This window comes from Cyclopterus lumpus, chromosome 3, assembly GCF_009769545.1.
Source record: "Cyclopterus lumpus isolate fCycLum1 chromosome 3, fCycLum1.pri, whole genome shotgun sequence".
Classification (NCBI taxonomy): domain Eukaryota; kingdom Metazoa; phylum Chordata; class Actinopteri; order Perciformes; family Cyclopteridae; genus Cyclopterus; species Cyclopterus lumpus.
The window spans coordinates 11,757,783-11,774,989 of NC_046968.1; the positions used below are offsets into that span (position 1 = coordinate 11,757,783).

The 17,207-nt window shown below is 41.7% G+C and overlaps 1 protein-coding gene across 1 annotated transcript; it reads left to right on the forward strand.

Moving 5' to 3' along the window:
* Positions 1–16,177, forward strand: cdh15 (cadherin 15, type 1, M-cadherin (myotubule)). The gene is made up of 14 exons (XM_034528425.1): positions 1–51; positions 8,294–8,449; positions 9,322–9,477; positions 10,109–10,253; positions 10,846–11,027; positions 11,108–11,236; positions 11,420–11,602; positions 13,089–13,333; positions 13,443–13,579; positions 14,088–14,318; positions 14,404–14,643; positions 15,020–15,168; positions 15,294–15,470; positions 15,977–16,177. The coding sequence occupies exons 1-14, from the start codon at positions 1–3 to the stop codon at positions 16,175–16,177; spliced, it is 2,382 nt and encodes a 793-aa protein (XP_034384316.1).
* Positions 16,178–17,207: the final 1,030 nt, after the last annotated feature.

A 17,207-nucleotide genomic window follows, 5' to 3' on the forward strand; every position in this document is an offset into this window, starting at 1 on the left:
ATGGCGGTACGGATGTCGATGGTGGGTGTGCTGGTTACTCTGCTTTGTCAGGTAAGAAAAAAATCTCTTCATAGCTGCTGTTGACTAAAATGAACAAAATATCTTGATTTACGTTGAGCGCTGAAGTACTTTTGTGTTTGTGTTGTGTTTTGTGGACAATAGTATCTCCAGTTGTTGATTTAGTTTAACTTTTGACTCTAGAGAAGAACGTAGAGCACAGGTGTCTGGGCAATAGAGTTAGTGGAGTGCACTCACCACCTTCTGATTGCTATGAAAATGGCCACAACAAGTGATGAACCTATGGATTAGCTAGGCTGCTGTAAAGGTACTCCACTTGCACTTGAGCTGTAGCGTGTAACACTGCCCCCCTCTGCTGACCGGGTTCAGCCTACCCCTGAAGCCCAAATCTGCCCGTCAGAGAGAATAACCTTTAGCTGCCCCACACTTGAAATATACAGTTTATGTTCTTACCTGAGAGATGTTTTTAACAAGACATCAGATTTTAACAAGAACAGATTTCCAGAAACAGAGGCACTAAACTGGCTCTGCAATCAGATCGAAACATGTCATCCTGCGTGGAAAGAGGATGATGTAGTGTTTCGAGAAGGACGAGACTCCAGATGTGTACATAGGGCATCATTAGAGGCCCCTGTCAGCAGATGACAATGTAAACTGACATATTAACCAACAGCACGTCCAACCACCATCAGTCTTTCTCTCTGTTTGGAGAAGTAATGGAGCCCATGTTGGGAGGGTGAGTGAGTGAGTTGGCTCCAGTGATTGGAGAGAGAAGTCTTGCTATGATGTGCTCTATAATTCATTGTAAATGTTGCAGATGCTGTAGAAATGAATAATTCAGACCTTCTCAATCAGGAAAGTGTCTGTCGATTGTCAAAGGTGTTCAGGGCCTGTGTGGTTGAAAGCCTTCATGGTAAATTTGTTCTGCTTTTTCATGTTCATATTGTATGGCTAATTGATTGTGGAGAAAATCTCTCACAATACATGTTGTCTCTTTTGAACATGGGAAAACCAGTTTGTCACAGTGAGGCCTAATGACATTACGCATATATATTTTTGATTTATGACTTTTCATAGAAACATGAATATATAACCGTGTGGGTGACCTGTAAAGCCTGAAGTATGACCTTTCTGGTGCATGATCCCAGCAGTACATCGGCTGGATGCAGATATAGGAGAACTACTTAAGCTCTGTGTGCTGAGGCAGCTATGAGCTTAAATTGCATCTTCAAATGCCAAAGATGTGACAACCCAAGATACCCAAATAACAAAAGGTGTCTTTTTCAATTTGTTTACTGTGTTGTAATTTGTATTAAACAAACAATTTGCCCCAATTTTCTTTTGAGTTTGAAATAGTGGCGGCTTGAAACGTGGCTCTGAAAGGTTCATAGCTGACTCCTTCCCATAAGAAGACAGCGTTAGTGGACTTGTATGGTGTCCCAACACCACGGCAAAAACAAAAGCATTGAAACATCTACAATTCCCATTCCAACCAGTCCTCACTCTACCAATGAATTGCGAGATACACTTTGTCCAGGGAAGCCATTGGAGTCCATTGAAACTGCAGTGACTCCGAAGCTGACCATAGCTGAAAGCCTCCACTAATAAAAAAAGCTGTAAACATTTCAAAGCTACCTTTCAGGACTGTTGTGCAACGTGTGCCCTCATGTTCAAAAGAAATATCAAAAGGGCCCTCTTGTATGCCCCTGTAGAGGATAAAACACAATACAGTGGCCTCTGGTGTGTCCTTCCAGTGGAGAAAACATGATGGATTGGCATCCCTAAATAGAGAAAACGGGATGTAGTGCCACATAGGCCACCCTACATGCTAGAAAACCTTCTCCACGCTGGTGCCCCACTGCATGCAGCTGGTGCCCTTTTTCATTTTTGGTTTCCGCCCCTGCTCCTCAGACAGTGTGAGTCTGCCACTGGTTGGAGTTGGAGAATTCCTTCAATGAGTGAATCTTCATTCATTTTCATTAATAGTGGCCTTTTACAGAATCTTGAGTCGCTATTTTTCTCTGTGTTGAAAGAGGACAGACTGCTTCGTGCTGCAGGTTGGGGGAAATTCAGAAACAAAATAATGTAATTGTTGTCTTATTTCTGGAAACAAATACACCAGACTAATTGTACTTGTACCTGCTGTATCACTGCAAGAAATGCACACAAAATGCACACAGTTTCTTTCTAGGTTTCAGGTGGCCAGAAGTTTTTTCCAATTAATTAAACGATCAACAGCTATCCAATCCAAAGACTTGGATCAGTGTATCCTGATAGCTTTCCGTGGTTCTCTTCTAATTTTCAGTGAGCTGGTGTTGTTTGGAGCCGGCCTGCTCCGTGCGTGTTGTGTTGAGTGAGCAGCAGCCACAGCTGTTCCCAGATGCATACGTGATGCCATTTGTCCCGCTCTGTGATCCCCCCTCATGGAACGAGGAGTGGGCCGTTTCTGAACCGTGAAATCGGGTACAAATCAAGAGTCTGTAGCGCCGGCCAGCTGCCGCTGAGGTCTCACTCGTCGGAAACAATCAGTCAGAGGATTTAGAGTCTGAATCACAGGTCCTGCTGTGTGTGGATACCTGGCGGCTGTTCTACACTGACTAGAGTTTCATCAGATCATTAACAATAGTCAGAACAAGTTCTTTCCTTTTTTGACCTGTCGACTGAGACACGTGGTGACAGTTGTTTAAGAGGTCAGGCACATGAATAAGCATGTTATGACGGGTTTGCCATATGCTGTATCCTCCATGAAAAAAGGAATTAACCCATGTGGAGATGTTAAAAAGTCAGTCGATGTTTAAATCGATAAAGATATTATTTTTTAATTTGTTTTATTAACCTTTGAACCCTCTTTTCCTTTGAAAAGTTTCTTCTCCTTTTTTTTTTTAATGAAATTACTGTATGTTCTTACATTTTCTTATTATACCTACATTGAGGGAAATATTTAAATCCCAGACTTCATAATTTATACAAATGAATTTGGTACCTGTGGATCTCTCAAGATTGCGTTCTGGTTCTGGCATATATATATATATATATATATATATATATATATATATATATATATATATATATATATATACATATATATGTCTTAATGTCTATCTATCTGGGTAAGTTCGTCACTTTATTGGTAGTAAATGTGTGCCTCCATCAATAGGATTCCCCATGCTCTATTTAATAGAGAATATATATAACTATCTTAAATGTAATAGTTGCCAGATAACATTGCTTTCTATTCTATTTGTTTTTGTAACTCCATGATTATTGAGTCCTTATTCTAGTCTTAGTAGTTTATATTATAACCTTGCTCAGCATTCCTAAAACTCAGACATCTGCTATGAGGAGGACTCCATAAATAGAGTGTCTATGCCCATGCCAGGCAGCCATGACTTAGCAAAGATTAGGGGTGTGGGACCAGTACAGTATGTGACTGGTTGAATGTCCAGTAACAGAAGTCACCAGAGGGGCACCTGTGCGACCTCTAGCCCTGTGGCCGAAGGGACCACCAGGCATGTTGCAGGCATTGCTTTTCGGCTGAAGAGTTCTTGAGCTATTTGAACCACTGTTCCACTCAAACATGTCTGGGGAGGAGGCCAATAGAGATCAAAGAGTGATATGTACTCCTCTAGACAGCTACAGTGGATTTTCTCCAAAGGGATGCTTTTACCAATAAATAAATGTTACGAGATGACAGATGAAAATGAGACGACAAGCCTGACAAACTGGTATAGTTTGTTACATTTTAGCCTCAAATAAAAAGGACGGATTAAAAATCAGAGGACACTGGCTATGATACAAAAGGCAATTTAGTGAACATCTCTTGATACAAAGTATTTCAAATAAACCAGAATACTGTTGTGTAATGTGACAATACCCTTTTGTTCTCAGAGAGCTACAATCTAGTCAGTAAACACTCAACCCGAGTGCTTAACGGTTCTTCTGTGAGGGCATATCATCCCCTAACAAGCGGCCCATACTTCTGTGAGGGCGCGAGGTGAAAGGTCAAGCTGTGAAGGTATCTGGGAAAAGCTTCTAAAACAGCTCATCTGTGTGTGGTGACATGGCTCAGCCTGTCAGAAAAGGTCTAATTGGCAACATGACACTTTGGTGTTGTTGCATCCTGGTCTGGTAAAAACATTATAACAGTGGCAGATCTTTGGTGGAGCCAGAATCAAAGTGTCTTTTTTTAGCTCAGGTTGTCGGGTCAGAAGGAAACGCTGACGTGTATGAAAAAGAAGTGTGCAAATTAAGAAAATGTTGTTTGCTAGCTGGTGATTGCAAACTTAATGTCCTTAATGTTTTATAATTTGGAAACGGTATCTAACACGGTATTGTTGTTGTGGTTTCCTTCAGCCTTACTGCAACCGTGAAGGTGGTCACGTCAGCCCATCACACTTCAAAACTTTAACTCCCTTAATTAATGCTTTATTTACCAAATGTTTTTTTTCTTTCTTGCATTCATCAGGATGGTGTCTGGGCTTGTTTCCATTTTCCTGAAACTCTTTATGGTCCATTGACCAGCTGTGTGATGCATAGATACACAACAAATCATCACGTTAAAGTTTTCACAGAATACTAATGATATTTACTCCTTGTCACTGCAGAAATTCACTAGAGAAATTTAAGTCATAAATACAAAACATCTCTCCATTTTTACCTGTACTTTCAGCGTCGGTCCACTTCTTTGGTCTCAAATATCTTTTGGATGAATTCATGTTACATTTGGTACAAATGTTCATAAATCCTACCGACTTTAATGATTCCCTGACTTTTCCCCTATTTCCACCAATAGGTTAACGTTCATGTTTTTTACTGTCGTGACATGTTTTGTCAACAATCGGGTAAATTGCTATTAAATTAGTTCCAGATGCTCATGGTCCCCAGATTATGTATCCTAGTGACTTTGTGGTTCATCTGACTTTTCCTCCAGCGGCACCCTGAGGTTAACGTTTGTAGTTTTGAGTGAAATGTCGTCTATGTATTAGATAGACTGTAATGAAATGTGGTTCACAGACTCCCCGGGATGAATTGTAATCACTTTTCATTTACATTTTTGTGTCCAAAACTTTGGTTTTTGACAAAACTAATGAGTTCCCATCATCCTCAGCTTTAGTCTTGTTTTGTGCTTATTAGCTAATGTTAGCATGCTAACACACTGAACTAAGATGTATCCGAAGTTACAGCCTAAAAGTGCAACTACCATGACTGTGATCTCTTGTTAAATACAAAGTAGCACATTCTGAACTCCTTCAACATCATTTTGTCAAATTAATTTGTACACAATATACTCTTCCATCCCTCCATATACATTGATTCTTCAGCTAACCTTAACACATTCATCCTGAATGTCCTATTTGATGAAGTTGCATTGAAGCTCACTCTGCACCTCGCTGAGTGTGCGTTCTCAAAGACAGAAACAGGTGCTCATGGAGACCAAAGTGGCCGAAAATTTAGCAAACTTAGAAAGCGCTATACGTGGAAATACAACTGTGATGCAGCTGTTATTGATGTTGAGGTTAAACGACAATGCAGAATGTATGCAATGCCATCGGACCTATGAGAGCTCATACATGCAGATGTCTTTTTTCTTTTTTTTAAACTTTTTATTTATAGATTTTTTCAAGTAACAAAGAACGCGACAAAACATTGTAAATGACAAAAAAGAAGATTAAAATAAATAAATAGATAAATGAAGACAATGAAAAACAATAGGGGATCAACAATCGCTCTTTACACTATTCAGGACCATTCTTTTCTGGTCACTTAATCCCTTGAATGCTATCCACTTCTCCCAGCGCTGCTCATGGGTCCCTGATTTTAACCTTAGAAAATGAGTCATTTTTTCCATATTGTGTATTTCCCCAACAATGTCTAGCCACTGTCCTTGGCTTGGGGGGTCACTTTTAATCCAGCTCCTTGTGATGGCCTTTTTAGCTGCCAGTATCAAGATTTGATATAGATAGTTTTCTTTCTTATGAATTAGATCACCAGGTATTAGTCCCAGATAAACAATCCGTGGGTCCCTGGGGATCTTATAGCTTAAGATCTCTTCCAGAGTCTGAATGACTTGGTCCCAGTATGTTTGAAGTTTTGAGCATGACCAAAACATGTGTGAGTGGTTGGCATTCATCTCCCCACACTCTCTCCAGCATGGCTGCTCTTGACCTAATTGTTTATATTTTGTTTATGGTGTAATAAAAAAGCAGATTAAGTTCTTCCAACCAAATTCCCTCGATTTTCTAGAACTAGTGGAAGTCTGTTGCGTTGTACACATGGAATGCCAATCACTACTACACTACTACTTTGATGTTCAGTTCTACTTCCCATTTCAATTTTACATATAGTGTGTTACTTCCGATTCGTTTTTGTAAACTACTGTTCAGTTTGGAGTCCAACTTTGAGGGGGTTTGTTTGTAGGCACCTGTCAACACTTCGATCACTTCATTACCTTCTACTGATATTCCTTTTTTAATTTCTGTATCGTAGAAGTGTCTTAGCTGTAAATATCTGAAGAGGTCCCTGTTTCCTAAGTTAAATTCTCTTTTTTTCAGTTTTTCCCTCTATAAGTGTACATACTGCAGTTATTCCTCTTTCTCTCGAGCCAACAAAAGTACTATCTATCTGTGCAGGTCTAAACCTGGGGGTCATAGAGGACCAGATCAAAAGCTTACTGTCTCCTTCCAATTTGTATTTCTTGACTATCTCCTTCCAGATATCCAATGTTACATCTAAAATGGAATTATCTCCCTTTTGGTCAGTGTAATCTTTTCCTCCTAGTCTGGCCTGGGGTTGAGATTGGCCATGATTTAATTCAATATGTTTTCATCCAGCTTGATAATCCGGGGAGCACCAATAGACAATGTATCTCAATTGGGCCGTGTAATAATATTCTATGAGATTTGGTAATGCTAGGCCTCCGTTCTGCTTGTCAATTTGGAGTGTTTTAAGCTTGACTTTGGCCTTGCTCTTGCCCAGATAAACCGGGATATCTGTTTGTTCCATGCTGTAAATTGAGATTCTGTGATTCTGACTGGAAGTGATAAGATGTCTTAAGTACGGAAGTAGATGGCTATGAGGATGAATTTGTGCGGGTGAAACGCCTTGCTGGAATGTGAGTGTAAACATCTCTGTGAGAGCGGAGATGACGATGGCTACAAGTTAAATTGGTAGGGGTCGAGAATATAGAGGCCAAGATTAGCCTGCCCTCCAGCCTGACTTGGCCAGCAGATGCCGGCCAATGTTGCCATTCCTCCCTGCACTGTTAAGCAGCATGCCAAAGGATCCGGGTATCACATCACCGGCCCCAGAGACAAGACAGAGATCACAGGCCATTCACTAAATACATATGTATCCTCTATCCATTATGTGGCTTATTTCGCCTACTGAAACAGCTCATCCATCAAGATTTTGTTATATTTGAATTTTTTTTTTTACAGACAAAGCTTTTTGGCAATTTATTTCTGCTTCTATGGAGTATGCCTTTGAGCTGTAAAACATATGGGAAGTAGTGCTGAATCCGGTGAATTCCCACAGAGAAGGAGGAAGCAACTTACGGAAATCTATATGTGTGAGTGGGTGTTTTGTTGATGCACATGCATGTACTAAATCAGGCTGTGTGTGTGCGTGAGAAAGCGTGTATATGAGTGTGTCTGTGGAATTCCTACAGCGGAGCAGATCCGTAAGGTGATCCCAAACTCCCAGTCAGGTGCAGAGCTGAGCATAAAGGGGAATTTGTGAGTGTGAGTGGGAATGCGGGTGGGAAAGCATAGGATCTAAATCCATAGTCGGCAGCTGTTTGTGTGTGTGTGTGTGTGTGTGTGTGTGTGTGTGTGTGTGTGTGTGTGTGTGTGTGTGTGTGAGAACATGGTCAAGACAGCAATGTGGTGAATGAGGGCTTGTGAAATGAGTGTGGGTGTTTGTTTCCTGGTCCTGAGAGGAATTTGCACACGTATCAAAGGAAGCTGACAAAGACGTGTATTAGTGAGTGAAACCTGAAGCCGTGGCCCTGCATCTCTTATGCCCTGCACAATCCCATTAATTCCACATTACAGACAGCCTCAGCGCTACAGCTCGCATACAGCCATTCCAGCAGACCATTGGGAATGTTATAGCGCCGAGGGAGACTCTTGACGTGGTTTAAAACAGCTGCAAATGTCTATAATGACCTAATGTCTCTTCCACGGAGAAGAATTGCTGAAATCAAAACATATACTTCATGTCTGAATGCTCCTATGACTTTCTCCTGTGAGTTTCATGCTGTTCTTGTTCCCTTCAGGTGTGGAGCTCTGCAGAACCTCATCACAAAGAAGAGGATGTCCTTTACCCATGGAGGAATCAAGGCAAGGGAGTGGTCAGGGTGAAGAGAGACTGGATCATCCCTCCAATCAGAGTGCTGGAGAATAGCAAGCAGGTTCCTGAAGACCTTGTCCAGGTAAAACATGTTAAAGTTTAGCTTTTCACAGTAGACTTTCGTCAATGAATAACTACTTTGTCATTTTCTGATATAAATGGTTCTTAAAATATTGGTTCACAACTTGTCAAGTCTGTCTAAATTGCCTGCTTCACTTCCTCCAAATGTGCCCCTCCGATTTTGCCTTTAAGTAAGTAATAGGGAATAAAATCCTCATTCTGTGAAAAGATCTATTCAGACGTTTATCTTAAGCTAATACAGATATTTCTCCCAATACAATGAAGATTGTTGTTTGCAGCATGGACATAGCCATTAAACATGCTGTTCAATAAATCCTTAGAATACATATATATAATGAAAGTTATGTGATACAGACACTGAGGAAAATAAGACTGCTTTTCCTTCTAAAGAATACAACCTCATCATGCAAATGCAAAGAGCTGCCGGCTGATGAAACTGGATCCAGTTAAACACAACGCTGTGCCGCCATGCACGGTCGATTGTAATTCTTCATCACAGATGATCACATACAGAAGAGGCCAGTGTGTAAAAGACATGTAAAACGTAATGTTGTGTTGAAGCTGTTGCAGGGGACCAGTTAATGTATAAATCATACCATACGAGGAGAAATATAGTCTCTTTCACATGGCGATGAAAATGCAGCGCAGGCCATATGTGAAAGAAAAGTGAAAAAGAAATGTATAAAATAGAGACTCTTTGCTATTATTAGGTCAGAATATCATTTCCTGCCACAAGTCACAGGCCTCTGTGAGTTTAAGCACGCTTGTCTCAAGGCCCTTAACTGTCAGCATACTCACATCTGGCATTACGACACACGGTTTACAACCCCCCCCCCATGATGATCACCAGCTTCATCTCCTCTCTCCGTCCAGATCAAATCGGACAAAATCTTTACAGGTGAGGTGATCTACAAGTTGGAGGGGCCGGGGGTGGACCAGGATCCCAAGAATCTGTTTGAGATCGATGATATAACGGGAGTAATCAGGAGCAAGCGGCCGCTGGACAGAGAGAGATACAACAGCTTCACGGTGAGAGAGCATTTATGGGAGGAACGTTATTCAATGTGTTTTAGAGAACAATCAAACACAAGTACTTCACACAAGCCACAGTGCAATTAATAAGACCGTACACAACGTGTTTCCAAGCTCAGGTCCATGTTTTTGTGCGAAAGCATATATCAGCGTCTCAGACACTATTATAAACAGGCAGAGGTCAGTTTCTAATGGTCTTTATGGGCATCTTGGGAGAGACTTCAGAGTGTTTCACACCAGATGACTGTGGTGCAACCTGTTATGTTGAACCCAACATCCTACACATTTCTTTACGCTATTTCCAGCATATGTCGAGTGCAGGCACCACAAATACCCACAGTCACCGGGAGAGTTGGATGTTTTCCTAAATGGAAGGCGTGAGACGTGTAGTACTTAACAGTAAGAAACAACAATCTCATGAATGCAGTTTTTATTAGCATTGACTCTTGTCTGTCTGTGTGTGTGTGTGTGTGTGTGTGTGTGTGTGTGTGTGTGTGTGTGTGTGTGTGTGTGTGTGTGTGTGTGTGTGTGTGTGTGTGTGTGTGTGTGCGTGCGTGCGTGCGTGCGTGCGTGCGTGCGTGCGTGCGTGCGTGCGTGCGTGCGTGCGTGCGTGCGTGTGTGTGTGTAGCTGAAAGCCTTTGCACTGTCCCCCAGTGGAGAGAGACTAGAGAACCCTACCATCATAGAGATCGTGGTGCTGGATCAGAACGACAACAGACCCGCCTTCACCCAGAAACAGTTTAGTGGCTCTGTCTCTGAGTTCTCAGTCCCAGGTACATCCATTCATAACACACTGCATCACAAACGTTTTGTTTCCTTATCTTCCTGAACCACGATGTTCCAAAAAGTCATTCAGGTCTTGATCATTTTAGTAGCTTCAAAAGTTCAAGTAGCTTCAAAGGTTTATAAAGTAGCTTAGACTGAAGTATAACTCTTTACCCCACACTTTGTTTCAGTGTGGTATTGAAACTGTATATAAACAGTTTAAAGCTGCGATAATCAATATTTCGCATTATCGATGGTCAGATAATTAACACCTGATTCCTGAACTTCTGAATTTCAGGTTCAGGTGAAATACTCAAATGCACAGTTATCCTTATCTTCAATGCAGATTATGATATCACTAATATAACAACAGCAGATCACAACTAACACCAAAGGATGTGAACCAAGTTCGTAAATTGCTTTCACCTCGATGCACATTGTCTTTCCATTCTCAGAATAGTACGGTTTAAGACTTTTCTACTGTTTTGTAGAGTTTGACATTCTTTCAGTGACACCCTGCAGCCTGAGCTCATGAGTCACATATGGATCATAGCCAACTGATCGTTCCAGCTGACCGAAGCTTTCAATTATTTTTGACAGGCACTTCGGTGATGTCAGTGTCAGCCAACGATGCAGATGACCCAATGACAGAAAACGCTTATCTGAGCTACTCCATCATTGGCCAGGAGAGCATTCCTGCCAACGCTGTTACCAAGACGATGTTTGGTATCAACAACGAGACGGGAGCCATCTACACAAGAGATGTGGGCCTGGACCGAGAGGTACAACTCAGGTTAAGATTCATATTTTTTGCAGATCATTATAGAACGGTTGATTTCACTGACACTCTGCTCTGTCCTAGGTGGTGAAAAGTTTCAGATTAAAACTGCAGATTGCTGATATGGGGGGCATGGGACTAACAAGTGAAGGTGTGGCAATCATACACATTTCTGATATCAACAACCACGCCCCGCAGTTCAGCCCTGCCGTGGTGAGTCTCAGCCAACAACACGTGTGAGGGATATATTCAGTTTAGCCTTCAGTTGGATGTTGAATCTTTTCATCTGCGTTGTGTGTGTGTGTGTGTGTGTGTGTGTGTGTGTGTGTGTGTGTGTCTGTGTGTGTGTGTGTGTGTGTCTGTGTGTCTGTGTGTGTGTGTGTGTGGTCCGTGTAGTACAGCATGGCAGCAGTGGAGAACAGGAAGGACTATGTGATTGGCCGGGTGAATGTGACAGACAGAGATGATCGTGGAGCAGGCAACTGGGAGGCCAAGTACTTCATTTCCAACGACCCTGAAGGCAACTTTGCCATTAGTACGGATCCTGGCAGCAACGAGGGCGTTCTGACAGTGGTGAAGGTACAGTCTGCTGAGGGAACCGTCTGTTCACTGTTAGAGTTTGAGGGAGGGCTTGTGTTCGTTTATGAGTGTCCGTCACACATTTTGCCATGCATCCAAAAGGCCCTCTGACAAATGTAGGTGAGAAAACAAATGATTTCACATCAGCTTTGTTCCTCACCCTGATTTTATGATTCCCTATTTTATATTGTCGTTTTGTTTTCTCCATATTTTTTACTGCAGACATTCAAAATAAGTCTGAAAAACTAAGGGTATTGCTAAGGGGACGGCATCCAATATAAGAATTCACACACATGACACATTGTCAGGTCAAAACTTTGTCGGAAATGCAAACTTTTCATGAGTTAAGAATATTCAATTTAATTCAGTTTATTTTGTAAAGCCCAGAATCACAAATTTCAAAATTTTCCTTTAGAGTTTACAATCTGTACACATACGACATCCCTGTCCCGGGACATCACATCGGATCAGGAAAAACTCCCCGAAAAACAGAAAAACCTTTTCACTGGGAAAAAAGCCTCCAGGAGAGCAACAGATGGACAGAAGCAATAGATGTCATGTGTACAAAATGAACAACGTTACAGAGTTCAATGAATATTAATATGAAAGAAATTATGTATAATGAGTAGTAGTAATAATAAGTAGTAATTTAGGCACAAGCAAGGGAATATCCATGAAAACTGCACTCCCTAAATCAAAATAAATATCTATTCGTCATCCATTTAAATCCGAAATGTTGACTTATATTTGGTTGTAAATGAATGTTATATGTTTGCCTATTCAGCTGACCTGCTATGCACTGATCACAATAGATGGAATTAAATAATTGGAAGTGAACCGATTCAACACTGTCTCTATTTTAGAATTAATTATAGTTTAAAGAGTCTTTCAAGGAACCTTGCTATGAATTTATCAGGAATGTAATATGAATTTAGAGAACTATAATGTGTCACTTTGAATGTAGAATGTTATTCAACCCACCATAAACAGTATGGGGACCTTTGACAAAACACAAATGTGACCATTATCATAACTGGTGTAACCAGGTTTTTTGGGCAAGTTATTTGTCTGCGCTGGCTCAGTCAATGTTTAAAAGTGTCCACAATTAATATGAAATTATTGTTCTTTTGTTTTACATCTGAGTGGCGTATTTTTCTACCCACAGATGTTCTATATGAAAACATATTGACTGATCTCTTCTGAAGCTATAAAATAATCTGAAAATGGGTCGTTTGCCCTTTCAAACTGTGGAGGCCCTCAGATACACTGTAACTAACCATCGCTCTCTAGTGGTTGATCATAAAACTACAAGTTACTCACACATTAATGCTCATTTGACTTTTCCTATGTGCAGGTTGGTAAATAACTGAAATTCCAACCTTTGTTATACATAAACATTTGTCGTTTATTATTTATTATCCAACCACAGTGCAGTGCAACGTTTTCCTTCCACAAACAGCCTCCTCTGTTCTGTTCTGTCACGCAGCCTCTGGATTATGAAGCACAGAATGAGCACGTCCTGGTACTGATGGTGGAAAATGTCAATCGCCTGAGCAACAAGGCTCCCAACCTCCCAGTAAGCAGCGCTACAGTGGTGGTGATGGTCATGAACGAGAACGAAGCTCCCCTTTTCAGGGAGGACCCCATAAAGATTGTGGTCCCTGAGTCTGTGGTTCCTGGGACGTTACTGAAAAGCAATATCGCCTTTGACCCTGATCATTCTGACCTGAGGTACGATGCAGCCACAAAACAAGAGGAGTGTTTTTGTGCTTTTATGAATTTGACTAAAGTCATTTTGCAGTTAATGTGTCTGTAACTGTAACTCTGCTCTCTGTGGCAGGTATGAGATTAGCAGAGATCCCGAGAGGTGGCTGCAGATCAACAGAGACACAGGAGACATTACAGCCAAGAGAACCTTCAACATGCGATCTCCAAATGTTAGAAACAATATCTACAATGCGGTTGTCAAGGTCACAGGTCAGTTTATCCATGAGTTCCACACAAAATAAAAAGTCTCCATTTGATAAGGGACAGTGCACATTAATATAAACATTTCTGTAAATGTGCCAGAGTTAGCCAAGAGGCTATTTTTCATCTGTAGTCCCAAGAGGCAGATGTTATGAAACAAACCTAAAAACACAAGATTACATATACAATGTACAAACAAGCAAAATAAAATAAGGGAGAACTATGGTAAAATGGACAGAATAAAAACATCCATGTCAGAGACCCAAAACATAAAAGCATACAGAGTAAATTAAATATATAACCACAGACAGGTAAACCACAACAAAAGACATACATGCAGGTGGAGTGAATGGTCGACCAGCAAAGTCAAGACATACAGAGACCTAAAAATAAATCATAAAAACAAAATGGACTTTCAGAAAGATAAACAGTCAAAGTCAACAGTTGTGACGAGGCTGAATCGTTTTTGAATGAGCTGTTAAACGGCCTAAATGTGTATTTACGTTCTCCGGTGTAGATGCTGGCGGTGTGTCGACCACCGCCACCGTGGCCATCACCCTGAAGGAGACCAACGACTTCTCCCCCCAGCTCTTCCCTCTGAGCGGCACTGTGTGCAGGGGTGCGAGCCGCAGGGCTTCTGGTCTGGTTGTGACGGCTGTGGATGAAGACCTCCCTCCGCACGCTGCACCCTTCACCTTCGAGATACCTGGGGATCTGTCAATCAACTGGACCGTTAATCAAGTCAACAGTAAGGAAAGAGCATGTGGCGAGGATGGAGGGAGAGGGGTTTGCATGAGTGTCCTAACCTCTCACCACTCTCCTTCCCTCTTCAGATACTCACGCGGTGCTCCAGCCCCTCGTAGAGCTGCAGGCAGGAGAGTATGCGGTTACAGTGTTTGTGTCCGACTCCGGCAGCCCACTCATGAGCGCTTATGCTCAGGTCAACATCACGGTGTGTGTCTGTGACTCCTTTGGAGATTGTAAGTCCGAGGCGGGGGCCGTCCTCGGCTCCAGTGTGGGAATCAGCTTCATCGCTCTCATCATCATCATGGCCAGCATTGCACTCCTACTGTGTAAGTCTCGTCTTGAATCATCCGGTCTTAGAAGTTTTTTATATTGCAAACATACATTTTCAGTTGAAATAAAGGACACGTGAAGATGTGCTTTTTTTGGAGTTCATTTGACAAATAGCGAGGCTTGATGCAATAATGCTACAGAACCTATTTTGGCACTTGAATACCTTGTCTACATCCTATTATAAACGTATAAATAAAAAAAGGACATTTAAATATCAATTTGGATTGACATTTCTCACTATTTTCTGATATTTTAGACTAAACTATAAATCTGCAGATGAATTGATAATGAAAATAATCGTGAGCTGAAGCCCTCTAATAGTTTTACACAATGATTAACAACACTTCATGGTTTCCCTCTGTTTGATCGCAGTGCTGCTCCTCCTGGCTGTGGCGGTTACCACCTGTGGGAGACGCCACCATATCAAGAAAGGATCAGGTCTGCTCGTCGGGGAATCAGAAGATGACATCCGTGACAATGTCTTCAACTATGATGAGCAAGGCGGGGGTGAGGAGGACGAGGTGAGGCTGCACAGGTCGCGGTTCAAGAGGTCTGGACGACCCTGTGGTCCAGTTTATGCACGTTATCATTGTATTCTTGGAGTACATGCACAGTCCATCTGTAGCTTCTTCCTCTCACCTCGCAGAATGCCTTTAGCATTGACCTGCTGTGGAATCCCCTTGATGCACCTTCGACCCCGGGGTCCTACTACCCTCGAGGCAAGCAGCCCCTCAGGAGGGATGCCCCGCATAACCTGCCCTCACCCATCTACCCACGGAGGCCTCCAGCGGATCCCACTGACATCGAAGACTACATCAATGATGTGAGACGCTTCTACTGGGACCCTGTTTTACCTACATATCATTACTTTTTTCTAAAATATCAGACTATTATCTAAAGTTATATACGCGAAAAACGCAAAGTAATCGACAGGCCTGATAGAAAGACAACTCTTTCGCCTGCGTGTGTGCATGTGTGACCGTGCCTTAACCCGAGACAATCAAATCTAGATTTTAAATGCTTTCTGATGAAGTTAATGGTTTTTGGTTTTCGATCTGTGATGATAAGAAACCTTCCTATATATTTCAATTATGATCAGTTTAGAAAGACACTAAATGCTTATTTTTTCCATCGATAGGTCAAACTCTTCTGCCGTATGTGTGCATATACTTAGAGGCGACATCACTAATTTTACTCGTCAAAATCTGTTTTCAGGTTTGGGGAGTACTATGTGCTAGTAACATATGAAGTTGTAATAAACCTTTGTTCCTCTAGAGGAGGCTGTGTGATTGTATCAACTTAAAAAGCGTGTCATCGGTCTTCCTTCAGGGCCTGGAGGCTGCAGACAACGACCCCAATGTGCCCCCATACGACACGGCCCTGATCTATGACTATGAGGGAGAGGGCTCCCTGACAGGCAGCCTCAGCTCCGTGGCTTCAGGCAGCTCCGACGGAGACCAGGACTACGACTACCTCAACGACTGGGGACCACGCTTTCAGAAACTGGCTCACATGTTTGACCCACGTTAAGGCGCACAGCGCGCCACACAAAGAAGACCCGTGTGCCTCACCGCCAGTTAGGGGCACAGATTAGGCCTCAGGTGTTTGTTTTTTTTGCACACATTTGAAAAGATTTTAGTCCAGGACGAGATTTGAAGCGTGCTAAAGAAAAATAAATGCTCTGTGAAACCGTGGGCCTTTTAGTTGATTGTGCCTTAGGGTTAAATTGAGGATAATTTGGACAGAACTGAAATGGCTCGTTGCGAAGTTTTGTGGTAGGCTGAAGAAAAGTAAATGAGAGAGTAAAGCGTGAGTAGACACGACCCGCCACGAGGAAAGAAGCACACCGAGTGTGTGTGTTGAAGTGAATGTCCATGTCTGGTTATGTTTATCCTCATAGAAAAAAAGTCTTTATGTATTTCTTTTTTATATACGTTATTATTTTATAAGGTAAATTTACTTTGATATTTGATTTTGTTTGTTTTTATTTTTCCTCCATTCCAGCATCTGTAAATCGTTTTGGGAAAAAAATATTTCTCAACAAAACAAATTGTACCACAGAATATTTCTGAAATCAAATTGATTGGAGGTGTAGACTCTAAATTGTGTTTTTTTTTTGTATGTGTTTTTTTGAGTTTAGAGTTTACAGGTGTCTACAGAATAAATGTAAATCTTTTATTTAGTGTGTGTACTTTCACATTTTGTTATGTTGCAGCTTTATACAAAAAAAACGTTTGTACTCATTTTTCTTCATCAATCTACACTTAACACTCCATAACAACAAAGCGAAAACAGGAAAGGTTTGCAAATAAATAAATAAAAATAGTGAGAATATCACATTGAGGGGCTACATGGCGGTGTTGTGGCACCGCACAGCGAGGTCCCGGTCTGGCCAGTTCTCCTCATTGTCAGCGTGGGCTTCCTCCCACAGGCCAAAGACTGTAGAAGTAAATTGGATTCTAAATTGCCCGGAGGTGTGAGCGTGAATGGTTGTCTGTCTCTATGTCAGCCCTGCGATAAACTGGCAACCGGTCCAGGGTGAACCCCGCCTTCGCCCAAT